The 25,573-nt window shown below is 55.0% G+C and overlaps 5 protein-coding genes across 5 annotated transcripts; 3 read left to right on the top strand and 2 right to left on the bottom strand.

Annotated features, from left to right (window-relative positions):
• Positions 1-828: 828 nt before the first annotated feature.
• BDP55DRAFT_638961 (uncharacterized protein) lies at positions 829-1,188 on the bottom strand (the record flags this gene model as incomplete). Its single annotated transcript, XM_060573180.1, has 1 exon — positions 829-1,188. One exon carries the CDS (start codon positions 1,186-1,188, stop codon positions 829-831), a length of 360 nt encoding a protein of 119 aa, XP_060421977.1.
• A 7,848-nt stretch (positions 1,189-9,036) lies between these two features.
• On the top strand, positions 9,037-10,698 carry BDP55DRAFT_36955 (uncharacterized protein). Its single transcript, XM_060567095.1, has one exon. It carries the CDS (start codon positions 9,228-9,230, stop codon positions 10,281-10,283), a length of 1,056 nt encoding a protein of 351 aa, XP_060421976.1. The 5' UTR covers positions 9,037-9,227; the 3' UTR covers positions 10,284-10,698.
• Positions 10,699-11,564: 866 nt separating this feature from the next.
• On the top strand, positions 11,565-13,111 carry BDP55DRAFT_638959 (Saccharopine dehydrogenase; the record flags this gene model as incomplete). The annotated part of the gene is made up of 3 exons (XM_060573179.1): positions 11,565-11,575; positions 11,642-11,724; positions 11,862-13,111. The coding sequence occupies 3 exons, from the start codon at positions 11,565-11,567 to the stop codon at positions 13,109-13,111; spliced, it is 1,344 nt and encodes a 447-aa protein (XP_060421975.1).
• A 1,462-nt stretch (positions 13,112-14,573) lies between these two features.
• On the top strand, positions 14,574-21,034 carry BDP55DRAFT_699147 (Las1-like protein; the record flags this gene model as incomplete). The annotated part of the gene is made up of 14 exons (XM_060577862.1): positions 14,574-14,656; positions 14,906-15,076; positions 16,054-16,292; positions 16,341-16,639; positions 17,111-17,153; positions 17,290-17,377; positions 17,482-17,553; positions 17,646-17,679; positions 17,803-18,019; positions 18,217-18,308; positions 18,446-18,580; positions 18,674-18,700; positions 18,795-18,839; positions 20,405-21,034. The coding sequence occupies 14 exons, from the start codon at positions 14,574-14,576 to the stop codon at positions 21,032-21,034; spliced, it is 2,175 nt and encodes a 724-aa protein (XP_060421974.1).
• A 549-nt stretch (positions 21,035-21,583) lies between these two features.
• On the bottom strand, positions 21,584-22,928 carry BDP55DRAFT_36533 (eukaryotic initiation factor 4E). The gene is made up of 3 exons (XM_060567073.1): positions 22,578-22,928; positions 22,150-22,457; positions 21,584-22,051 (listed from the first exon to the last, which is right to left on the bottom strand). The coding sequence occupies exons 1-3, from the start codon at positions 22,754-22,756 to the stop codon at positions 21,771-21,773; spliced, it is 768 nt and encodes a 255-aa protein (XP_060421973.1). The 5' UTR covers positions 22,757-22,928; the 3' UTR covers positions 21,584-21,770.
• Between the last annotated feature and the right edge of the window lie 2,645 nt (positions 22,929-25,573).

The following is a 25,573-nucleotide window of genomic DNA, read 5'->3' as shown; positions in this document are numbered from 1 at the left end:
GTTCAATTCGCAGGCTTGCACAGTCCCCGGCGTTCCTGCCGCTCGATGCGCTTGTTGGAGTCTGGAGAGGAGAGCGCGTCAGGGATACGTGTTGGCGGACTGCCGGCACCCTGACAGAAAACTGAGACTCGAGTGGCACCTCGTGTACGAAGTACTTCGTACGGATACGTATCTGGAGGGTCCAAACCGGATGCATATATGCATCTTTGGTAATCATGTCGGAGGAAACACTAACCTCCAACCTCCAACCTAACCTGACTGCAACCAGTCAAGTGGAGAGAAGCGAGTTGAGTCAGGACTGTCAGGGTCGGTGCGACCATGCTATACGTACGGCGCACTGTATTTGTAACGGATGTCGAGGCCAAGCCTGCCGTGGTAGTCCTTCAGAGTTGTTGATCGAAAAACAAAGATGTCCACACCAAAGAGTCACTGGCGGTTGGACTAGCAGGCACTCTCAACCACGAGTGACCAATGTATCAGTAGGGAGTCCTCCAAAGTGCGGCCCAACACACGCTGAAGTGGTTGCCCGACGGCTGGGCATGGGTATCCGTAAAGTAAGACTGAATTGAAGGGCGCCTGGCGCCAAGCGGACGCCGATGGCTGGTGGGTTTGGTGGTATGCCTGGAAATGAGCATGTTGAGCAACAGAATGACTAAATAGAACAGTCCAGGCCGCCACTCCTAGCGAAGTGGGAAAGCATAGAAGAGGGAGGCCCTCGGGTTCAAGTGGGTTTGCTGCTGAGGCTGCTGGTAAAATAAATGCGAGGATGTGAAATGGACGCCTGTCCTGGATATGTATCCACAGCGCCACAGTCCCGTATATCCGTACTTATGCACTCCATACGGAGTACTTCGCAGTGTTGGCCAAGGTAGCCCAGCGGAACAGGACGATAAAGTCGATGGCGCCAATGGAGTCCACGAGAGGAAGGCCGAGGGCGCACAGAAACGGAGAGACAAAGAGCCACAGGTGGACGTCACCCGCTGTAACCATCGAGGGAAGCTCACGCTGTTGCCGCATGAGATTGGAACGAGGCGAGGGAGCGAATGAGCGGACGCGAGCCGGCGAGTGTTGTTGATCCATATCAACGTGGTACCTTGGCCTGGAGTCCCTGTCATGCCTGTGCTTTGATGGTTGATGCGATTCAGGGCTTGCCGGGCAGGCCAGGGTAGGCTTTGAGAGGAATGGCATCTGCGGAAGCTGATCTACGCAGTATAACCGCTGGCCACCCAAAGGGAGGAGTGACGTGGAAATTGGTCCTGGGGAGTACCAGGGTGGCAGGGCCTCTCCTCCGCTGATGTCCACCGCTTTATCGACACGGTGGATTCCCTGACCATAATCTCTCTTCTAGACTCCTGGAGCGGATAAGGCCCCTCGATCTCGGATCACCTGCGGCATGCCCACTTCAAGCTTCTCGAAGCTGTCTGAGAACAGGGACAGGTGGGACGCGGACCCAAGAGCCAGCGTGCGGCGTGCCAGTCTGCCAGAGCGGATGCTAAAGCCTTGCCTGCAATGTCCGGAAGTTGCCTGGCTTGTCGACCACCGACGGAGTACGGAGTACCTAGATCATGGATGAGCTGTGAGGTACTTCGTAGTGCGCACCATCCGTACTCCGTAGACAAGGAGGCTGTAATGAACCCGTTGGGCCAGCTGGACCGTATTTCCTGCACAGCCCGCAATGCCCAGCGTGTGCCTGACATCCGGCCCTCTCCTCCTCGAACTCCCAGAGGGTTGCTGATAGGTTGATATCAGGTTTTGGAGTGCTTTGTAAATTGGTTCCAGATTGCATAGTGTTGATACGGCATTTTCGGTCTGATGTTTGCTAATTTCCTCGATTTTGAATTCTAGAGTTTTTGAGCAAGGCTGCCTTGAAGAGTCAGCAATGACAGGTAAAACACCAATGACCTGGCCCATCAGACCTTGAATGCGCGTCCATGTCCGGAGGAGCTTGCTACAGCTCTCGAGGCGAGGCGTGAAGGGAGATTGGCCGGAGCCCAGTTCCCAGCGCAATAGGGAGTCGTGGGCTCGGGGCACGGTGCCTGATACCACAGGGCAGCCAAGGCGGAAGAAGAGTTCGCTGTCACAGGCCGTCGGCTTGCCCAATTGCCACCGATATTGACCCAGTATTGGCGTTCACACCACCGCAAGGGGCGCGTCCCCCCCTCCCCCTTTCAGAAGGGAAGCGTATACGGAGTACCCTGTAGAAGGAAGGGTGGGCACGGCTTGGGGGAGTTGTCGGCGAAATTGAGCACCGAATGTGCTGGTGTGCTCCGTTGACAGGGTCGAAAGAAGCGCTGAAAGTTGGAACATGGCCTGAAGAGACAAGATTACCGGGCCTAGGGACGGGGTACTGAGTTGTGGTGGTGCATGGGTCCAAACTCTCCAATCGCGGGCTCGCCTCAGATGACGGGCGTCTCCATCTATGGCATGGACCATGGATACACCAGTGACGGGCATGCAGATTGTTGGTATCCGTACGAATACAGTTTGGTCAAGGTGTGGTGCGTGGTACGTGGAAAAAGCGTGGTGCCCAGTTACGTTAGCTGAAGTCTTTTGTTGGAGCTTCCCTCGAGTCTTTGCGGAATGCATCAGTCCACCAGGCTTGATGGCTTCATGCCTGAGGCTGAAATCGAAGTACGTCCTCCGTACACCGTACTGCCTGTCCTTTCCCTCTCTGAGTCTCTTTAGCCTTAGCGGCATACAGCAAAGCAAGTGCCCCACTCGGCGCGTTCGCTTCCTGGGGTGGTGTTGCTGCCTGAGGATAAAACGTGATTCTGCTCTGGTCCTCTTTGGCGCCATCCCTTGCACTGCGGCCCCTTCACGTAGTGAGTGTACTATGTACGCTCCGTGGCACCCAGATGCGCGGCCAGATTGAGGTACTGAGTACGGGCTACCTGCTTACGTAGATCAAGTGCATTTGGCGCTATGGGCAGCCGCTCAAAACTTGGTGGTGCGGGTACGTACTGCTGACTTACTTTCCCCATTTACCAACCTCAAGTTCCATCCTCAATATCCAGAAGCTACTGCGGTGCATCTCGGTCATTTTTGCTGTGCCCACCAACCTAGGTAGGTAGTTCTGAGACGCTACGTGTACCTGAGTGTATGTATTATCAGAATGTGAGACGATGCAATGTACACTACGTAACCATCGCGAGGTCTCTCTGAACATTCTGTTCCTCATCCTCTCCTTGCTCTGTCGCTTCGACGCTTGGAACGATCACTGATGATAATCAAGTAGGTATGGATGCACTAAGGTAGTCCATACGGAGTACCTATGCGTGGAATATCATTATCGCCGTCCACTTTAGTTGTACTTCCTCCTTCAATCTCTGTGCCTGGGTACGGCGGAGAGGGTGGGGGCCGTTATTAACTGCAGCCGCCTTTTGACTTCTGCTCGGATGGGAAGGGGCGATTCCGGATCTATTTTTTTTTCCCTTCCTCTTTGGCTTTTTCTTTCTTTCTCCAAAAGGTCCAGTCACCCAGTCTGGCGCTGCCCACTTTGACTTCGCGCAACTGACGAGTCTGGAGACGCTAGACAATTACGGCAAGTCAGGTCGCAGGACAGAACTGGCGGTCTCCAATTTGACTCCAACTACCTTACGGAGTACGGAGACAGAGTGACACAGGATCCGTTCCTACCACCTACCTACCTGGCCCCGGCCTGTGCCCCTGGAACCTTTTCTGGCCTAGGTTCCTTCTTTCCACCTTTGAGCCTTGTTGTGTCTGGACCCATGCTGTTTCTCGCCTTGTTTGTCTCTATTTACTTTTGCGCTGTCAGGACTCAGGAGCCCTCCCAAACTTGAGCCCGTCCCTGCTGGCCCTTGCTGTTCCGAGTTCGTGCTGTTGTATCGCCCTACTACCTATGCGCAATACTTTGTACGGAGTACGGATAGTGTCCATCCATACAGTACAGGCGGCAGCAGCAATGCTATATTTGTTGCGGAGCGGAGTGGATCGGATTTATCTCCTTCTCATATTTCCGGGGGATGGAGCTCCTAGGAGTCTTGGACTACGGGGGTTATGATCAAGGTTCCGGCTACATCAGCCTCTATGTATGTGTCACTGAATCCTGAGTATCGACTACCTTGTCGCACATTCATCCCGTTTCTCTTTCCTCGCGGAGTCGCGAGGTACGAATGTCGCATCTTCATACCTTTTCTTCTCCTTCCATTCTTTTCAGCCTGTGCCACATTGCTACCACTGCGGCCTGCCATGAACCGCTCCTCGCCGGCTTGGCATTTTTTACCCCCCCTCATCTTCCTCTTGTTCTCTCCGCCTTTCTTTTTTTTCTTCTTTTTTTTCTTGTCTTTTTTCATTCATTGCACCCAGACACCTTGCCCATGCCTGTGGAATCTGGTCCTTCGGCACCCTACAGCTCATGCTTTGCACACCACGGCCACGCCCTGGGTGACAGCTGACTCTTGTCACAGTACCGACCAGGCACGAAGGAGGGGCCAAGCTCGGAAAGAAAATGGAGATGGCTGCGTACCGGTATACTTTCTTCCCAACGTATTAACCAGCTAAACAGTCAGTACACTGTACTCTCTTCGCCAAGCGGGCTGAGTGATGCCGCCCAACCCTGAACCGTCCTCTAATTCACCGACCAACTGCCTTTGTTAATTAGTACTCAACCGCTGGCTGGGTGAGCGTCTCTCGCATCCTTTGCATCGACGTCCATGATCCATATCGGAGGTTTCGCAATCCCACGTTCCAATCTGCCGCAATTTGCCCACTTGGGAGTCAGGCTGATGTTGCCAACACATCTTTGCCCTCACCGGCTTGCCGAAACCAAGAAACAGACCATGCTTGCCTCCCCCATCTCGACATGATCATGGATGGAACCTGCTGTGGAGGAACCATGACGGTTTGCCACCTCGACATCTCACTGGCTGAAGCCCCCGCGATGCGGATATATCGATAGACCCGTCTACGCAACTTTTTTTTCCTCCCCTCATGACCGATGACACCCACGTTTACGACTCGAGCCTATGCTTGCATGACCGGGCCATCAAAACAATCTCGGCCGGACCCCTTGGGATGACTGATGAGGGTGAACACAGTACTTCGTACGCCGCCTGCGTCTCCGGATAGCATCAAAAAAAAAAAACGCCATCAACTAATACCCACTCACCACTCACTGCAACAACACGGCCCATGGCTATTAGGCTGCCACCACTCTATTCCCATCCAGGACATGCGCATCCACCTCCTCCGCTCGATTCATGCTCTTCATCAGATTCAGCTTGCACCACACAAGAATCAAAGGGTGCATCCCAAAGCTATTCTCCCTCACCAAGAAAGTCTTAGCGAAACCATGAGACTGCCTAGGTAGCCCATAAGCTGTAGTGCCCGGCGTGTGGAGCATTGCTATTCGGCTGTGGCTTGGGAATAAGATGACCTGCGGCGACTCTGTCAATTCGGTCACTGGCCTTTGCCTTGTTCTCCCGCAGTTGCCACTTGATATCACCCTATCCGTACGGCTACGCCGTACAAACTGCGACCCCATTTCGTCTATTGTTGACGCTTGACGGAGAACAAGAAAGCGATACGCTACCCACACCACCCACACCTAAATCCCAAAGCCGCAACTCACACACATCCTGCGCGTGCGTTCGAATATACGTATCCGTACCGTCCCTCGCCGCTGTCTCCGCAAGCCACCCTCAAGGGCCAAAGGGGTGTGTGGGCAGAACTGCAAACCAACACCGTCGGTTGAGCGAGATCTGTGATCCGCTCCCATCCGTCCCACCTACCATCCTTTTGGAAAGCGGCTTGTCAGTCAATGCTCCCACACCTCCTTGGCATACGCCCCATTCCACCCCAAGGATGGCTGCAAACAATCAACGTTCCGTTTCGTACCTCGAGCTGTCGCTCAACAGGGCTCGAAATTGTTCATGTACGGCATGGACATACGTACTCCGTCCAGACGTCTTCCTACCGGTATCGAGACGAGGTATTGCTCACGCACCCGGACGATCTCTCACGACCAATGCCGATGCCCAGTCAGGTACTACGGGTACAGTCCTCCTCTTTCATGGTAGTCTGGTAGACGCCAAAAAGCATGGTCTGGTCGACATACGTGAGTCAAACAAGAACCACAGATTCAATCTGGTGTCTCGCCATTTGAACTGGGTATCGAGCGCGAAGCGGGTTTTCATTGCTTCTAGGTATTCGTATACCGCGTACGGCGTTGGAGAAGCGATAGAAGCATATGGATACTCCGCACTTTGTACATCGCATCATAGTCCTCTGCTAAGGTTCTGCCGATAACCTACCTGGCAGCGGCTTGCTTTCTCGAACGAGTACGTACTGCCCGACCAGGGTTTCCCTCATGCGGAGCCATCTCCGTGCTTCTCTCAAAGTTCTTCTGCGCCCTGAGACCAAGGACCCCGATGGAGATCGTAGGCATTCCAAAGTCTGTGCTTTCCGCATCTAATTTTTTCACCTTGTATCTTTCTGGACGGAGTACGAGGTATCGACCATACTTCGTACGATAGTTGGAAAGTTTTTCGCTCCGCTTTAAACCAAACGACTCGACGATGCTTCCGAGTGCAGTGTGGGCTCTAAGCAACAGGCGAATCATTATTGTCTTATTTCCACGATATTGCCAGTCATCAGCTGTCTCGGTATCAAAGGCGCATGTTGTGGTTGAGATGCAAGTTTCTCCTGCCCAAGCTGTCGGGCATGAGGGTCTATCGGTCACACACCATTGTGTACGTATGCGTACTCCGTACGGATAGTGCGTTTTCAATCATCAATGGCAGGCAGCCAGGTGGGTGGCACTTTCTCAAAACCCACCAAAACATGCATGGCAAGCCGCAAGATGCACATGCCCATCTTGACGCGCTAGGGGAAGGGAAGGCTTGAGGCTTGGAGCCTTGGAGGGATGACGGTCATGAATTCAAGGTCCCAGACTCCCAGGAGCGGGTGTTTCTCCCCTTGGGTTCCATAGATCCCCGACGGGCTAGTACTGCAACGCCCCTTCTCATCCGACCCGTCAGTTTAAACTAAGCGTGCCGGGGTGTTTTCATCCTCGATGGCGGCTTACGACTGGTCGGACGGTGACGGGACTTGGACGACTCAATGCAATAAGAGCACCCTCAGGGTCGAAGCAACGAGACTGACCTGCCGCCTGTGGGATCCCTTGGACCCCTTCTTAACTTCTGGGTCCCTGGACAGGCAGGCGGCGCGTTCTTCTCTAGTGGCACCAGTGCTGGCGGTGCTTCGTACCCGTGCCTCAGAACAACAACCTGGAAGGTATCCGTACCGCAGCCCAGTCGTGTTGCACGAGACGCAAGCAGGGATAGCATTTCTCCCAGAGTCCCAGACTCCGACCTGGCGGCGTGAGCGCCTGGGCCGAGCGGTTCTTTCTGGGGCCAAAGACGTTCTATCCATCTTCTCTTTGGTTTTCTTATGCCCTTGACCGCCCGCCGCCCGCGAGGCCCCCCCCCCCCCCTTTCCATGGACCGAGATCCATCTCTGGGGGTGTCACTGTACGGAGTATGTACCTACCGCAGGAAGTACGTGGGTACCTGCCGGGAAGTGCTAGTGTAGACTCTCTCGGTCTTCCCTCCCAAGACCCAACTTCCCAAGACCCAAGACCCAGCCATTTGCCCAGAATGAGAATCATATGCCCTCCCCTGGCCCCTGCGGCCTGCCCTGTGCCTGCGCACCCGTTGACCAGGACGATACCTTGCGTGCCGTTGTCCCACAGGCACTTTGTCTTGGACGACATTTTCGAACCTTGCCTTGCATCCCGCCATGGCACTGCAGTCACAGTCGGTTTGGCATGGTGCGGTGCGAGGTGGAGGGAACGCAGGAGTGTATGTACTCCGTACCCAAGGGCCGTTCACGTCCCATCTGAGGTGTCTTCTCAGGTTCTGTTACCCAAACAATGGAGACGCGACACTCACTCACTCCTCTCCTCACTCACACGGCACCACTGAGCAGTGAGTCCTGAATCCTGCCCAGCACACGGCGCCGAATTGGCACCACCACAACCTGGTTCACTCCACACTCCATTCGTCCACCCACCGCCGACGCTCCCTCCCTAGCACAGTAATCCCATCCATCCATCCATCTATTGAACCGTCCATCCCTCCTCCAGAGTCCAGAGTCTAGTGCCTGAGTGTCCACTCGTGCCCGTACTTTGCACACTACGGTGCGCCAGGGCCACACAATCTGAGCCAGACCAGGACACACTAGGGCAGCGAGACCAGCGAGGCGAGGCAATCAACCACTCATCCACTCTCGCATCCATATCCACACCCACCGCTGCTTTGCCCACACGCACACCAGCGCTATCGACAAGTCCGTCCCATGCTTCCCTTCCAGTGCCAGTGCCTCGTCGTCGTCGTCCTCCTCCTCCTCCTTACTCCTCTTTCTCTCCTCCCCTCTCCCCCCATGCCCCCCCCCCCCCCCCCCAGCGGTCGTGTAGGAGGTACCTATCGTAGGAAGTACCTCGAGCCCCAAAGGGAATCACCCGCCTCGTCTGCTTCGACTCCAAGATGCACGACGCTCCGTTGTGAGATGCATGCTCAACTCATATGACGCAGCCCGCTGGCCGTCTCCCCCCTACCACCTAGCGTAGTGTACCTTGAGTCCCAGACACCTTCGTCGTGCCCTACTCCATACTGCGTCCACATTCACACACCCATCCCCCAGACGCTCGCTCACACGAAGACAGACAGAAACGGTACGTACCTCCCCTGCCCAGCCACGCCTGCGACGCCTGCCGCCTGCGCTGGCTGCGCGGATACCTCCCATCAACATCCCATTCACCCATGCACACAACCCGCGCTCGCTGCCTCCTAGTCCTCGTACGAAGTACACACACACACACACACATGCCAAACCATTCGTAGTCTGAATTACTTGTTGGCCCACTCCGCACCCTTGGACGACTTTGCTCCTCTACGGATAATGGAGCTAAGGTTTGATTTTATCCTTCAAGACCGATCTAGTATCACCCATGTCTTTTCTCGCTACTGTAATCCCTTGGGGCTTTTGGGACCATGACCTCTTGTCCATACATAGCCTGGGCTGAGCCCGTCCTTTCCATATCATGTTTATCATCACCATCATCCACCGCATATCCTTTCGCCATGGACTTTTAGTTAAGAAACAAACAACCTGCAACCTCTCCTACTCTTATCCCTCATCTCTATCCACCACAACACCTCCCTCTCCGGCACCAACTGTACACACATACACACACAACATCAAACAAGATGATGCCCACACTCATGGGAGGCGTTCTCCCCGGGCCTGTTCCCACACCCTATCACACCGATACCTTCTTGGACGACTTGTCGAGACAAATGGCTCTCTCCCAGGCGTCACGGAGACTATCTAGAGGCTCCAACGGACAACGCAACACAGGAGCTATGCGTGTAGCCAAGCCCACCAGCGCCAGCAACAGCCCGAGATCTTCAGCAGCCATGCAGGCAAGGAGGAGAACTGTGGTGAACGATGGAAATCTGGCGAGGCGGAGGCAGCAGCCCATGGACCAAGTTCCGATGCCCGACTACGGATCTCAGTCACGACCGAGTCGTCCCCTTAGCTGGCACCCTTCGACCTTTCAACAACAGAAGATGGCCATCCCTCAGAGCATGGCCCAATACCCATTCCCTCCTGTCACTTCGGTATACGACACGGACAGCTATCACGTATACCAGCAATTCCCGCCAACACCGGCGGCCTACTCGTGCAACACCTCCCCTGTTGCCTCCTTTTCCCCTCTCTCACTCCCCTTTGGAGGATATGATGGATCCAACTACCTGCCTGTTGAGGGTTGGGACGTATCTCATCAAGCACCGCCGGCCTATGTTTCATCAGACACAACCGGCTACGCTGAGCCCTTCCCATCTCTACCAACTACGCTCCCGGATCTTACACCATCTTCCACCTCGACGCATTGGAACTCGCACCACATGCATGGCTTCACTAGCACCTCTCCGCCCACTCCCGAAACGCTGCCGCAGGCCCAGCAGCCCCAACCCATTGTACCAAATGAGGACACCATCCCTTATCAACCCCTCGATGAGCCTGAGGAGGAGGGAGAGATCCTTGTGGGCATGGGACTCTACGACGCTCCCGACAAGTACGATCAGGACCCGCAACTCGACACATCTCGTTCTGCCATGTCCTCGCTCCTGGGCACATCTTTCCGCCCTCTGGAGGGTACGGGCAAGGGCCTGAAGCTGGAAGAGTCGTGGCAGCCTCCTGAGAGCGACGACGAGGATGAGGATGACCAGGACGACGCCGATGGCGAGGACTCGGATTAATGACACGGTCAACACCAAAGAACAACTCTTACACGTTACAACACCAGCGCAAGCGTTTTATGATTTTTATGACGACAACCTGTAGACTATGTATGATATCAAGAAGACGTAACACGAAAAACGGGACTTGGGGATCTTTGGGACCATGGAGCATTAGGTATGCTCCTCATGTCAGAGAGGGGAGAAAGATCAAAGGAAAGACAAATACCCAAAGATGGAAGCATGGGCCAAATCTGTGGCCCTGGCGTCGCAAAAGGAAGAGGCCCATGGCAAGGCCTAGATAGAAACAATCAAAACGCGTAAAGCGAAAAACAAACAAGACACAAATCTGTTTCTCCTCGGACCTTGACGTGACTACGTGTATCGATCAAGAGCAACAATCGCCACGCAGTTTTAGGAGTTGCAACGCAGCTGCACCAACACAGAATCGAATGGGGAATTGGAAGTGCAATCGTCAACGCGGACACTAAAAATAAGCGAAAAAGAGGCTCCCGAACGGCACCCCTGTCGAGGCATGGCATGAGCTGCATGTGGGTCCATGCTTCCCCTGTCACATTTCGTCAGTTGGCCAATCAGTCAGGAGAGAAGGCTCCCCACCCCCGCCGTTCTGGCCAGCCCTGCCAGGTCGCAAAACACCCCGCCCGTGGCCCCTGGAAATTGTCTTGGTGACCTCACCGTAGCCACCGCAGCCAATGCCTATGCCGCACACCCAACCCAAGGTAGCAGCACCCAGCCACCTCCCTCTCTCACTGTACTGTGCGAAGTATCCGTACGAATACCGATTATGCACCTGCCTCTCTCTGTGTGCTGCCCACCACCTCTGTTTGGGTGTGTGTGTGTGTGTGTGTGTGTGTGTGTGTGTGTGTGTGTGTGTGGTGAGTAAGTGAGTGAGTGATGTGAGTGAGTGATGTGAGTGAGTGAACTGAGTGAACCTTCTTTCAGACGTCCAGCACTGAGGTGAGGGGGAGCGGCCGTTATCGGATCGACTTGGCAGTTTTTACCCCACCATGGATGCTTTGGAAATTTTCCTTTGCCCGTCGATTCACGAATCGCGAATTACGACATTGAGAGAATATTGGGCACCAGTTCGGCTTCTCTCCCGTCAATTGTCAATTCGAGTCGGGTGGGTTCCCATTTTTTTTTTTTTTTTGGCTACCCCTCCTTCGTTCGCTGCTGTGTTGTTGCTGGAACCTGGATTGACTCACAGACAAACCCAAAGTTGCAAATAACCAAACAACCAAATTCCCTTACGATATCATCATCAACGAGTTGAATTCCAAGATGGCATCCCAGTAAGGCCGACACCTCCCAATGCTCACTACCAGACAATCCAGTCGCTAATGCATTGATCATGATAGGAGCGTTTTGATGCTCGGCGCGGGCTTCGTGACCCGGCCGACGCTTGACATCCTCAGCGATGCCGGAATCCCCGTCACCGTCGGTACGAAGCTCCCCTTCCCACCACGAGCTCCTCCTCCTCTTCCTCCTCCCAACCCATCTGAACCAGATATCAAGGCACCCCGTCTTCTACTTCTATATACGGAATCATTGAAAACTAATCATATCACCAACACGCAGCCTGCAGAACCCTCGAGTCCGCCAAGAAGCTGTCCGAGGGCGTCAAGAACGCCACTCCCATCTCTCTCGATGTCAACGACGACAAGGCTCTCGACGCCGAGGTGGCCAAGCACGACGTCGTCATCAGCTTGATCCCCTACACCTTCCACGCGACCGTCATCAAGTCGGCCATCCGCCAGAAGAAGCACGTCGTCACCACCAGCTATGTCTCGCCCGCCATGATGGAGCTGGACCAGGCCGCCAAGGACGCCGGCATCACCGTCATGAACGAGATCGGTCTCGACCCCGGTATCGACCACCTCTACGCCGTCAAGACCATTGAAGAGGTCCACCGCGAGGGCGGCAAGATCCTGTCCTTCCTCTCCTACTGCGGCGGTCTCCCCGCCCCCGAGGCCTCTGACAACCCGCTCGGCTACAAGTTCTCGTGGTCCTCCCGCGGCGTCCTTCTCGCTCTCCGCAACGCGGCCAAGTACTACAAGGACGGCCAGATCGTCGATGTCTCCTCCAAGGACCTCATGGCCACCGCCAAGCCCTACTTCATCTACCCGGGCTACGCCTTCGTCGCCTACCCCAACCGCGACTCGACCCCCTACAAGGAGCGCTACAACATCCCCGAGGCCCAGACCATTGTTCGCGGCACCCTCCGCTACCAGGGCTTCCCCCAGTTCATCAAGGTCCTCGTCGACATTGGCTTCCTCGAGGATGCCGCCCAGGAGACCCTCGCCAGCCCCATCGCGTGGAAGGACGCCACCAAGGCCGTCGTCGGCGCCGCGTCAAGCAACGAGAGCGACCTCGAGGCCGCCATCGTCGCCAAGGCCAAGTTCGAGTCCCCCGAGGACAAGCAGCGCATTCTCAGCGGCCTGCGGTGGATCGGCGTCTTCTCGGACGAGAAGATTACGCCCCGCGGCAACCCGCTTGACACGCTGTGCGCGACGCTGGAGAAGAAGATGCAGTTCGAGGAGGGCGAGCGCGACATGGTCATGCTGCAGCACAAGTTTGAGATTGAGCACAAGGACGGCTCGCGCGAGACGCGTACGTCGACGCTCGCAGAGTACGGCGAGCCCAAGGGCTACTCGGCCATGGCCAAGCTCGTCGGCGTACCCTGCGGTGTCGCCGTCCAGCAGGTGCTCAACGGCACCATTGCCGAGCGCGGTGTGCTCGCGCCCATGAACTCCAAGATCAACGACCCCATTATGAAGGAGCTCAAGGACAAGTACGGCATCTACCTCATCGAGAAGACCTTGTCTTAGGGTTCTTGAGTTGAGATGGTGTGTGTGTGTGTGTGCGTGTACCTACCTACCGGGTTTAGCTGTCGTGTAAGTAGCATGAGCAGTTGAGCTTTGATGAGAAACATAGTAAAAGTTTAGACATTGTTCACTGGGGAAAATAGAAAACGCTTTGACGTGTCCACAATGTGTGTTGGGTTGGTTTACCCCTAATTTTCCCACATTGTTGCCTACTCGTGTCTTGAAAGTAAAGCTGGAGAGGAGAACAGGGTAGGATCATGCAGCATTCGGTCGACCGAGTGAAGGCGTGGGGGACTTGTGTCCAGAATGCTCAGATTGTCTGTCTGGCTTGTGATGATGGGCCAAAGGATGCAGCGGCAACTCATCTCAACTTGCCGATATGAGAGAGAGAGAGATAGAGTCCAGGTGCACACGAAGTGCCCTGGTCAGATACCTCTCATGAAAGTGACATTTCAAGGTTGGAGGAATTTCCAAGAGAGGTTCACTTCGTCTGATGACCAATAACGGGGAGCCAACGGATAGAGACGAAGGTGGGTTATGTTGACCGCGTGGAATGGAATGGAATGATGCTTCTTGCCCCTGATTTGTGTTTCTGCCGGGTGTGAGTGAACTGAAGTGAGGGAGGCGTGTGAGTGCGATGAGGGTCAAGTCGTGAGTAGTGAAATGGTTGGCCGCCAGTCGATACTAATCGGGGAATTTTACAGTGTGAACATTTTTTGCGGCTTCCCCAAAACTGAACTTTTTTCAACCTCATGTCTTTTTCGTCTCTCCCATATCCTTCCTCACCAGACCTTGAAACCTAACCCGCTATCAGACTGGACCGGTCCAGAAGAAAGAATCAGACGATTTCCCATTCGGCTCTCTCGGGTATTCGTCTGGGAAAACGAGCGAGTCCAGTCGTTCATCATTGATGCTGCGCAAACCCGCAAGAAAGCTTCAATCGCAACGCAAACGCCGCAAGCGCCCACCGACACCAGGCAACGAAACCAAGAGAACGAAAGGGCAGGATTCTTCCTTTTTTTTTTTTTTTTTTTTTGGTCCCACACAGAGGACAAACGCGGCCTGAAACATCCCAAGTCGTCAAGCCTCTGAGGGTCAACTAGAGTTCTAGACAGACAAGACGGGCGAGAGCAAGGCCCCCAGACAATACCTGGAAAGAAGACAAACGGACGGGAACGTGCGAGTCGAACTTGCTTTGGGCGCCTTAGCACACAACGCAAGCACAGCAGTTCCGGTCGAGGAAAGCTACCTTTGACGAGGCGGATCTGGATACACCGTACGTACGCGCACAGCACCAGGACAGCATTGGATCCAGCAGGTCTCTCTCTTCCCCGGCCGGCCGTCCAGACTCCTCACACACAAACAAACACATGCGCAGAAGAGACAGACACCACACCAAAACGCACACCCACTCACACACACTTGCAGTTCAACACCACACCCGGCACATTACACACACCCGGCCATGGTGCAGTACATCCTGACGCCGTGGCGCGATCGCCGCGAGCTGCTCAAGGTTCGCCAGCAGTTCTATCCCGCTGCCCCAGCGTCTGCAGCAGCAGCAGCAGCAGCAGCAGCATCAACTTCAACACCCACACCCGCCCAAGCTAGTGGTACGGCAGCAATATCAGCGTCCGCGGCCGCCGCATCCCAGACCCCAACAAGGTCTTGGATACGAGGAACGGCTGCACAAGCACAAGCACAAGCGCCAGCACCAGCACCAGCACCAACGCCGACGCCATCGTCAAATCCAGCAGCACCAACAAGCCCCAACACTGGCAAGACGACCCCAAGCAGCGACCAGCACCATGCCGTCGCGAGGGTGTCCATGTGGATGCAGCGCGGCAACTGCCCGCACATGGTCGAGTCCACGGCCCTGCTGACGGCCGCCATCCTCAGCGACGCCGAGAGCAAGGGCGGCGCTGGCACCTACGCCGTCCGCGCTGCTTATGCCGCCGCCTTCAGTCGGTACGTTTTTGGGCTTCTAGAGTTCCCTCTCCCTCCTCTCTCTCTCATGTCACTTGTCTCTTTTTTGTATTCCACCATCAGCTCAAGGGCAGAAAGGGTCATTTGTTGGTTCCAATTTCAAAGTGCGGCGTGCCAGTGAGAGAGGAAAGCCTACCGGTACTTGGGGCGTTTTACGTTCCGTTATCCGCCCCCTCCTCCCCTTCTTCTGCCTTTGGAGTCTTGCAGAGTGGCTTGAAACAATCCCAATCCACCAGGGATCTGGGCTGCCTTTCTTTTTTGTCACCTCTACATTTGGATTTCGGCGCATTTCACATCTCACATCTTTGGTTGACTTTTTTGTCATTTTAACTCATCCCTCAACACACACGCCCCCCTCTCATAACCCGCGACGCCGTCTCTCCTTTTGGCGTTGAAGCGCCCCTTGCCCCCTTCACTCTCACTGCCCAGACCAACACCCGAGTCGGGTCCCGTCTGAAGGGGCCACCAACAATCGCCTGATCTGCGCGACTGGTGGAAGCCACAGACACCAGACAGGCTTTCACTTACACGCACACCGCGCCGACCAGCGCCCACGCCCCCTCCCCCCCAAGATTTCCAGCAAGCCGGCGTGGTTTTGCACCTGGGTGTCTCACCTTGTTTGGCTCGCGCCAGCGGTGCACTTGGGAGCTATGATCTGACGGACGTTCCTGGCATCGGGGGAAGCTTGGTTTGGGTTGCTGGAGGCATGCTAAACTTCCTACGGGCCCGTCGCCGCAATCGAGAATGCCAGAGCTCGTTTCTCACCCTGCGGTCATTCGGCTGTGGTTCAAGAGCCACTGAAGTGAGGGCTTGCGAGTGTCTTGCCAAGGTCATTCATTGCTTGAGCCTCCAGGATACCTACCTAGATACTCTGCCGACTCAGGCACACCACCACCCCTTGAATGCTCAAAGTCACCGTCTGCCGATCGTCTGTTTTGCTTACACACTCTCTCGTCTAGGTTCGTCACTGGGCTCTTGGACGGCCATCAGGATAAGCAACGCAAACTGAGCATGTACTCGGTGGCAAAGACTATTGGCTTGCCGGCGACCTTTGTCGAGCTGCGGCACCAGGCGACGCACGAGACGTTGCCGTCTCTCGCGAAGCTGCGTTCCGCCGCGCGCAAAGCGCTGGTGTGGATCTGGGAGTATTACTGGCAGCACCTGGGGCCCGATGAGGCCGTCAGCCAGGCTCCTGAGAGTAGAGCAGCAGGCGGCGGGGTCCCCGTCGCCGCTGCTGTCTCTGCAGCTCCTGTGCGCCGCGAAGTCGTGGTCGCCTTTCTCGAGGAGCAGGATGCCGGGAGGAGGGCCGAGATGAGGAAATGGATTGACGGGCTGGAGGAGAGTCGGCTACTGGCGACGCTGGAGAAGATTGTCGAGACGCCGCCGAGTGAGACCGTCATGCTTGCGGCTCAGCGGTTATCAGAGGACATTCTGCGGAAGGGACAGGGAGACGGGCAGGGTGAGATGGAGGAGGATGATGCTCCTGAGAGCGCTGGCACCGGATGGGCCAAGTTTGAGGGGACTTGGAAGCCGCGTCCTATTGGCGTAGCGTAAATCGTCGAGCCCGGCTGAGGATATCGTCTTTGGATCTAAATACGTTAAAACAAACACCACACATCCCCTCGATGAGGAAATGCTCGCGTCTAGTATGGGCATTAGAGTGAAGATATTGCTGATGGAGTTGTCATTGTCGTGCACATGCAACATCACGTGGGGTATGACGATGCAATTGGATGGGGTCTCCCCTCGCGGATTTGTAATAACGTCACCGTGACTTGCCGAGGAGTTCCCGGCGCAATAGCTTACAGCTCCAATTCCCCCGACTGTAGAGAAACAGCTGTTCCAACACGCACAATTGCCTTTCATGAATACCCTCATCGCAAGGAGACCACTACTGAGACAGAAACTCGCCACCGTATCAGCTGCAGTGAGTTTTCTTTACTACGGCTCATCTCTGGTTGATTGGCTCTTTTGTGAGAGATGAGAGAGTGTGTAAGCTAATACGTCGGGATATAGCTTACGTTTGCCAACGCTATGCATATCCAGTCGATTCCCATGTGTATGTTGCCCCCGCCCCCACAAGCTTCTGATGCTCTCTTTCATGGTCACCACGAGAGAATGAGAGACGAGAATGAGAGTGTGGTGATGCAGTGTTATATTCCCCTCATGTTAGCTAACATGAGTTTTTTTTTCAGGGGTGGGCAGTAGTAACAACTACGCCTACCTGGTCAAGGACGACAAGACCAACGACGCCGTCATCATTGACCCTGCCAACCCGTCCGAGTGAGTCCTTCTTGCCTTCGGTTAGCTTCCAGGGGAGGAAGAGCATCTTCGAGAGTTGTCTTGTCCGGGGGCTTTTTGACTGACGGATGCTGGTATTTTCCCAGGGTGACGCCCGTGTTGCAGAAGGCTATCAAGAGTGGCGAGATTAACCTCACGGCCATCGTCAATACGCACCAGTGAGTCCTTCTCTCTGGCCTTTGGAAGCTGAACCGAGACGCGGGGGTTTTCCTCGAGACGACGTGGGGTGTATCTGACTTTTCTCTGGCAGTCATTGGGACCACGCCGGCGGAAACAAGAAGCTGGTACGTCTGCCATTCCTGCATCCATCCCCTTTTCTCATCCCGCCCCTCTTCGCACCCAAACCTCGTCGTCCTCTGGGAAATAATGCCATTCGCTGAACTGATCGGACCTTTTCAAAAAAACAGCAAGACGAGCTGGGTCTGGATAAGCTGGCCATCATCGGCGGCAAGGACTGCGAGGGCGTGACGCGGACGCCGGGCCACGGCGAGTCGTTCAAGATTGGCGAGGGCATCGCCGTCAAGGCGCTGCACACGCCGTGCCATACGCAGGACAGCATCTGCTGGTTCATGCAGGACGGGGATCAAAAGGTTGTTTTTACGGGCGATACGCTCTTCATCAGCGGTGGGTGTCCTACTTCTTTTTATCTTTTTTCTCTGACTTTTGCTTTTCAACCCCTCTTTTCTACCCTCTTGGACTGCGGTGAGGCTCTCGTCTACAGCATGAGAGAAGATGCTTTGAGATGAAGAGGTTTTCGTGTTGGAGGAAACAAGGGGCGTAATTACGAAGACTCTTTTGCTGACTCTCCTCACTCCCGACAGGCTGCGGCAAGTTCTTCGAGGGTAACGCGGAGGAGATGCACAGCGCGCTGAACAAGACGCTGGCCTCGCTGCCCGACGACACTGTCGTGTTTGTGAGTCTTTTTCTTGAACCCCCCCCCCGTCACCGTCGCGGAAACCCGTCAAGGAAGGGGGAAAGAGATGAAAGCGAACGGGGACAAGAGAAGAGAGTCGCCACGGTTCATGATTGCTGACGGGAGACTATAACAAGCCCGGCCACGAGTACACCAAATCCAACGTCAAGTTCGCCGCGTCGGTGCTGCAGAACGAGGCGATTCAGAAGCTGCAGGCTTTTGCGGAGAATAACAAGGAGACGCAGGGCAAGTTCACGATTGGGGATGAAAAGGTGCGTGATTTCCCTGGGTTTCCTCTCTTCCCTGCGAGGGAGTGGGAGTGTGAGACTTGGAAATATGGAGCTAACGACCACTTGAAAATACAGAAACACAACGTGTTTATGCGCGTCGAGGTGAGTTTTTCTTGAAGCCATTTCCCCCAATGGGGCTTCGCGGGCGCCTTGGCCATTAGAGACACGGAGACTAACGACGGTGATGTTGTGATAGGACCCCGAGATTCAGAGGGTGACGGGAGAGAGCGAGCCCGTTTCCGTCATGAATAAGTTGCGCGAGATGAAGAATAACTTCAAGTGAGTAAGTGACCAGGTTTCTCTTCCACTGTTCCACTTTTTCGCTTCCATGTGCCAGCTTGTCCGACGGCTTCGACCGGCCTGGAGATATGGCACTTGGGCTGGTAGTCAAGTGACGAGCAGAGCTGACGAACATAGTCCACCTCCTGATTCCAAGATCTGACCTGACGGGTTACGAGACTGGAACGCGAAGTCTTGAGTAGGCCGGGAAACATATCGTCGGAGCTGAACAACGGCGTCAAGCGAATGCACTCTGTTGCCCGTGCAAGCAAAAGAATGGCAATCGCATATTTCAAGTGCTCTTCATACAAGCATCAAAGTCATCAAATTCAAATCATCACATCACGTCATTAGCATGTCTCCCACAGGTCCTAAACGCGACAACCACAAGTGATCGAAGCGAGAGTGTAAGCCGGGGAAGGTGCGGTACGTCCTGCGACGCGCACCCGTTTGTTTAATCTTGCTTCACTGTCCACACATGCTCGCTCTGGGTATGAAAGCGGCAAGCTCTAGCATTTTTTAGAAGCTGTCATGATGTTGTGTTTTGTTCACTGTCTCAATGTTTGGAGACAGTGGTTTTGTCCTCGTCCCGCTGGGAACGGAAAACATCGAAAGGACTGAGTGCCTTGTTTGGCGGGTAGTGGTGCCTTGCGAAGATGACAACGCATGTTGTAGCTGGAAGCTTCCCGAGTAGGAAGCGCCGCGTAGGAAGAGGGCACAGAAGCCGTAGATTGTCATGTCCATGGAGGTTGAGTTGGACTGAGAACCACAGTTTGCTGGGTGCAGTTCCGGCGCGGAGGCCGTGAGCTTTCGAGTACGAAGCACACTTCCTCTAGGCAGCTTCGACCTGTAATAGAGTGTGGTGGCGGTTTTGGAAGATCCGTAAACTGGTGTCCACTTCGACCACGTTGCGTAGCTCTAGAGGATTTTGTGAGAAAATGTCCAGGTGATCGGGAATGGAAGTGAAGCAGAGAGCGAAGCTTGTGCGCAGGATCCAGTGAAGGACTGGCTTATCATCTCGCTGTCTCTCTGTTCAATCGCAAGCCGCCAGAGCTGGTTTGGAACGTGGCATTGTCGAGAAGTCGACGCCTCTCGCAATGAGTGAGTGTCGTGAGGTTGTGATGGTGAAGGAAAAATAAGATCGATAGAGCTTGCGAAAGCTTTTATGTTGAATTTTTTTGCAACGGCGGGGCGCACTATCGTGCGAGCGACCTTCTGCGCACATGGTCACTGCACTGTACGAGCGCGACCTGCCCCATAACCCATTTACGCGTCCCTGCGCTCTTTCGTCCCGGCGCATCCATCGTCATCGACCTCACCTCCCAAGCACTTTGCTTCGCTCCGCAGCCCGTCACGACGACGGGTCCTCAAGCCACCAATCTTCTTTCCTACAGCCAACTGAACTACCCGCGCAACAACATCAACACCTCAAACCCATCCAACAGTCCTCCAAAATGGTGAGCACCCCCTTCCCCCCCTCGCAATCCCCTCGCAATCCCCCCCTAAACTAACAACCCAAAACCAAAGCCGGCAAAACGCAAACCACCAACCCAGAAACCCTCCTCCTCAACTACAGACATCCCACGCCCCCGCGCCTCCAAACTCGCAAAAGAACACAACATCTCTGCCCACGAAGAGCGCGAGATCCGCGAAGCCTTTTCCTTGTTCGCCGAGCCCCTCAAGGGCTACTCCAAAGAAGGCGTCATCCCCACATCAGACGTCCGCTCCTGCCTAGTCGCCCTGGGCATCCCGTCGTCCTCCCGCGACGAGCAGGCCGAGTTCATTGAAATCTTGGATCCCGAGAACGAAGGCTTCGTCGCGTACGAGCCTTTCTTTGCCGTGTGTGCGCTAAAGTACCATCAGAGAGAGGAACGGGGTGGCGGGGAGGCGAGGAGGAGGGAGGTGGAGGAGGCGTTTGGGCTGTTTACGGGGTCTGGGGCCGGAGGATCGTCGTCGGGGGCGGCGGCGGCTGCTGGGCCGCGGGACGTCATAACAATTGCGGATCTCAAGAGGGTTGCTGCCGTGCTCAGGGAGGACGTCAAGGACGAGGTGCTGCGGGATATGATCCTCGAGGCCAACGGGGGCGCGGGCGTCGGGAAGGGGGTCAGGAGGGAAGAGTTTGAGGAGGTTATGCGGCGGGCTGGGGTTTGGCGGTGATCTCGCGCGCGACCCATCTCACTGGTTGGACTTGAGTGAGGTTTCGTGACCTTTGTGGCGGGTTTGGTCTTGCGTTATACCCATTGTATCTGGCGTTTGGAAGGCATGGTGGCACATTTTCTTTCTTTGATTGTTCTTCTGCGACGCGGTTATAGCATCTACGAGCTGCTTCTCTTTTGGTATTTGGGACCTTCAGCTCACCACTTCAAGCACCACAATCTACAAGTCACTGCAACATGCTGCACGATCGGGACACTTTGGTAAATACTAGTGGTAATGATGATTCTATCTGATCTCAGTGCGGCCCATGTGGCATCGGTGGGCGTGGTATCTTCGTCACCCCCGGGAGTTTGTATTTCCATGCTAATAAAGAAAAGAGGATAACAAGAGAACGCCCATGAAGTATGCTTATTCCGGCCTTGTCCCTTGTGTGTCGGTGCGCTACCAATAACCGTGGCATGAGATTGAGTACGGATTTAACCTGACTTGCTCACAAAACAAAACCCATATAAATTCCCATCCCCTTATGTTTGGTGAGATCAAGACATAGTGAGATTCCTCCTCACCACTGCGTCCGTCACTGGATGGGGGTTGCCTCTTGTGCAGAGAAGAGAAAGGCCTAGGAGGCATTCGTGCAGAAACTACGGTGCTTGGCCTTTGGACCGCAGCGAAGCTCCTCCCAGACCCCAACAGGACCTCAAAAGGGGGCAGAATGCGGAGGGACGCGGTTGACCTTCTAAGCCGGCGCCTCTCCGGCCGCAGCCTTGGCCTTGTCGGCAGCTGCCTTTTGTGAGTCGATGACGACCTGGAGCTCGGGAGGTGCCTTGAAGCCAGCGTGGTCCTGGTGGCGCTTGTAAAAGTAGTTGTCGGCCTTGGGACGCAGCTCAGCGGGGAGCTCTTCGAGTACGCACTCGAGGATGGCATCGACGGATTTTTGCTTGGAACCGTCGCGGTGCCAGATGGAGATGAGGTGGGAGTTAAAGCGGACGGAGAGACCAACGCCACAAATCTGGTCGTCTGCAGGTAGAGAAGAATTAGCCAACTTGCGGTTGTGGTGAAAGGAGTGATAAAGACGAGAGAGGGAGATAGAGAGAGAGAGAGAGACTGCGACGTACTGTCGTCTAGTACACTCTGCAGCTTCTCGCCAATGGCAAGGAGCTGCACGCGTGTCCACACATCGGGGCCAATGTTCTTGGGCACACGGAAGGTCCAGGCGCCACCGTTGATGTTGCGGCGGTCCTCCCAGATGGGCTTGAAGCCCTGCTTGAAGAGGTATATGGACTCGCGCATCTTGATCTGATCGACGGGGGTGTTGTTGTTGTACTTCCAGAAGTCCTGAACGGATTCTATCTGCGCGCCAAGCTGTTCCAACTGCACCTTGTACTCATCATCGTTGCCCGACTTTTGCTGGTCCTTTGCTTGTCTGGAGTGAGGGTTGGAAGTTAGCCTTGAAGCTTCAGGGGGTGGTGGGGGTGGGGTTGCGTAAGGCTTGGAGCATGCGCCGAGGACAGACACTGTGGTCATTCCAACAAGGAGCACTCACTTGTCAAAGTACACGTTCCAGTAGTGTTGTGTTGGCAGAGGGCGCATGGCCTTGAGGAAGTTGCGCTTCGCATCGTCACGCTGGTCGGCCGGGGAGCTGACACTGGGCGAGTTGGGGTCGGTTGTGCTCTGGGAGAGCCCCGAGAGACCACGGGTGAAGAGCGCAGGTCTGGCGGCCATGGCGTATGATGTGGTTAGGAGGGCGGTGGGAAGGGGGTATCAGTGAGAGAATGCAAAAGAGAGACAGCGACAGATGATGTCGCAGGAGCAGGAAGACGGAGAGAGGTGTCGAGTGTCGAGTCGAAAGGCAAGTGTCCGGTTCAAGGTGAAGTTGAGGTCGTATGTTGCGTCGCTGCCCGCTGGACCTAGTCGGGGATCGGGGGTCGGGTAGGCGCGACCGAGAGAGGTAAAGAGGGACGGGACACAGTGACAAGTTACAAGTCACAACTGCTAGCCAAACTGCCCTTGCTTTTTTGGGTCGCTGGTCGTTGGTCGCTGGTTGGCTCGGTGGAGTGCGGCGGTGCCTAATGTAGCAACGAGGGGCAGAAGTGGGCAGGCCGTTGACGGGACGGGGACGGGGCACGCTTAAGTGCCTGAGGGCCGGCGTCGGTTATTGCTGTGTGCTGGTTGGGAACTTGGCTTGGTGTGTGGTAATGTGGTTGTTGGCCCGGTATGAGGAGACGTGGAGAGGCTTGGGGCTGTTTGGGAATCACCAATGAAAGGACCAGTTTGGTGGGTTTCTTGGGCTTGTCTGGGGGACTACTTCGTACAGATGCAGCCTGTTCGTGCGTATCCGTAGTCTGAATTACTAGATCAGACAGCAAGATGGCGCGGGGAGGAGAGATTTGATTGTCAGGAACAGATGCCCTTGTCTTGCAGCTTGCTTTGACGCCGGTGGTGTTCCTCTCAAAGTGTTGATTAATCCCGGGGACACAGGGACACAGGTGGACCAGAGGATACCTGTTGGACAGAACAAGGTGTGACGATTGAAGACAGCAGCTGAAGTTCGGGTTCCTTGCAACTCTGAATGACTCGACGGTTGTATTCAGGGAGTTGGTGACAAAGAATCGTAAAGATACAATAGGACGGCGACCGAGGGAGAGGCGGTAGAGAGAAAGGGGAAGAAAAGACCCGGAGACGAGTCTGCGGCGAGGTAGGGATATTAAGCAAGAAGCTGTCCATCTCATTTCATCCCATCTCTCGTCACGGCGATACTCAAGATACCTTGATCCTCTTTCTGGTGCTTACTTGTAGGCTAGGTACTTTCTGGAGTACATTCTGCCAGGTACACCACAGGGGGCACAATAATCCTAGGGTCGCAACACAAGACGACACTCCAGGCGGTCCCAGAGAGCAGGGTATCTTTGCTGAACGCTGGATGATTAGAGGGTGGGAGATCTGTCTGGAGAGAGTGGGTAGGGAGCTTCAAAATCCGGTCGAGAGTGCCTCCACTGCCTCCAGGGCTCAGATCTGAGCTCTGAAGCGCAGCTGGACAGGGGTCCTTGGTCTTCGCGACAATGGCATATGGGCGCCGGAAGAAGAAGAAGTGAGAAGTGAGCAGCAACTCAGGCTCCAGATTCAACTTCTCAGCAGGCTCGGGTCTCGACGAGGAAAGAGAGACGGGACGGTACACGAACCGTCCGAGTGCTCAAGGCAGACATCCATTGTCGGATGTACCTATTCGTAAGTACATATGTACTCTGCAAGGTACAGGCGAATAAGGACGTCTCGGACGCGATTCCTGCTTCCTGCTGTGCTGCCCATGTGGTGGTGAAAGGAACCTGCCGTTGCACACATGAGGCACACAGGCGAAACGGCAATGGCGTCCTCCTGCCGTAGGTACGGGCCCAAGGTGACATTCCGCGGCAGCCGTCACGGCCGCCCGTCCCGATCTGAATGTGGTGTCTGGACTCTGGAGACGCTGGAACCGACTGGCATTGGCAACTTGGCAAGCTCACAGCCGACAAGTAAATTGAACGGCTGGGACGGTCGGTGGTCGATCCATAGGAAGGAAAGAGACCCTAGGGATGGTAGAACTTTGGTGGGAACATCTTACCGCCCTGAAACATCCAGCCGCCGGCGCGGCCAGTGATAAGTCGTGGCGACGAGGGTGGGCAAGGGGAGCAAAGACCGGATGTTCAGGTTCACGTTCGAGAAGGAAGGCTATTACCCACGTTACCATATAGATACAGCTGTTCTTCTCGGTTCGGCGGTTCCTGAGGGTGTAAATGAGCAGGGTCGCGGCCTGGCAGGGGGTTTCCAGCATCCAGAAACAGGGACCAGGAACGAGGCATGTGCCGCCGTGGGAACTTGGATGCAAGGTACGGAGTACGCGCAGACGTCGTTAGAAAGCGCAACATCCCCGCGGGTTCCCAACTGTTCGAAGAGGAGCTGATCCGAGCGAGGCCAGATAATTGCCCTGATAAGCACTTGCCTGTCAAAGAGTGGCGGTTGCCTTACACGTACGGAGTAGCTTCCATCATTGTGAATATGGCAACGACTACCTATCTACACTGCCTGACTGTGGAAGAAGGCACTTTAGGTAGTATATCTCTTAGGTAATCACTCCAGCACTCTGGTCGGTCACATTCTTCCGGATAATACCTCTGTCTCAAGGTAGGTAGGTACCTCATCCAGCTATGACCCTTAACATCCCATTCGACGTCTGAGCTGCTCAACATCATCAAACGGAGCGGAGAATGAGATGCACCCTCAAGGTCAATTGACTCTCGGAAGACTCGTCATAGTCATACTAATGCACGCTCTCTAGCCACTGGTACACATTCGAAGCTTGAGAGTCGGGCCCGACGCCTGGCTCATCCATCAGCCCGTTCACTCAACCTTTTTGCTTTGCTGCTCTCGCGCTCCTCACCTTTTTGGCAATCCTCTAGAAATCACTCGCATATCGAACGGAAACCCCTTAAAGCCAAAAAAGAACAGAAACTTGAGATGGATCTGAGAAACAACAAATCGCAGAAAGCTCCGATATCGAAAACC

Source organism: Colletotrichum godetiae (assembly GCF_030913485.1).
Source record: "Colletotrichum godetiae strain CBS 193.32 chromosome Unknown BDP55scaffold_100, whole genome shotgun sequence".
Taxonomy (NCBI): Eukaryota; Fungi; Ascomycota; class Sordariomycetes; order Glomerellales; family Glomerellaceae; genus Colletotrichum; species Colletotrichum godetiae.
This window is presented reverse-complemented; position numbering and strand designations above follow the sequence as displayed.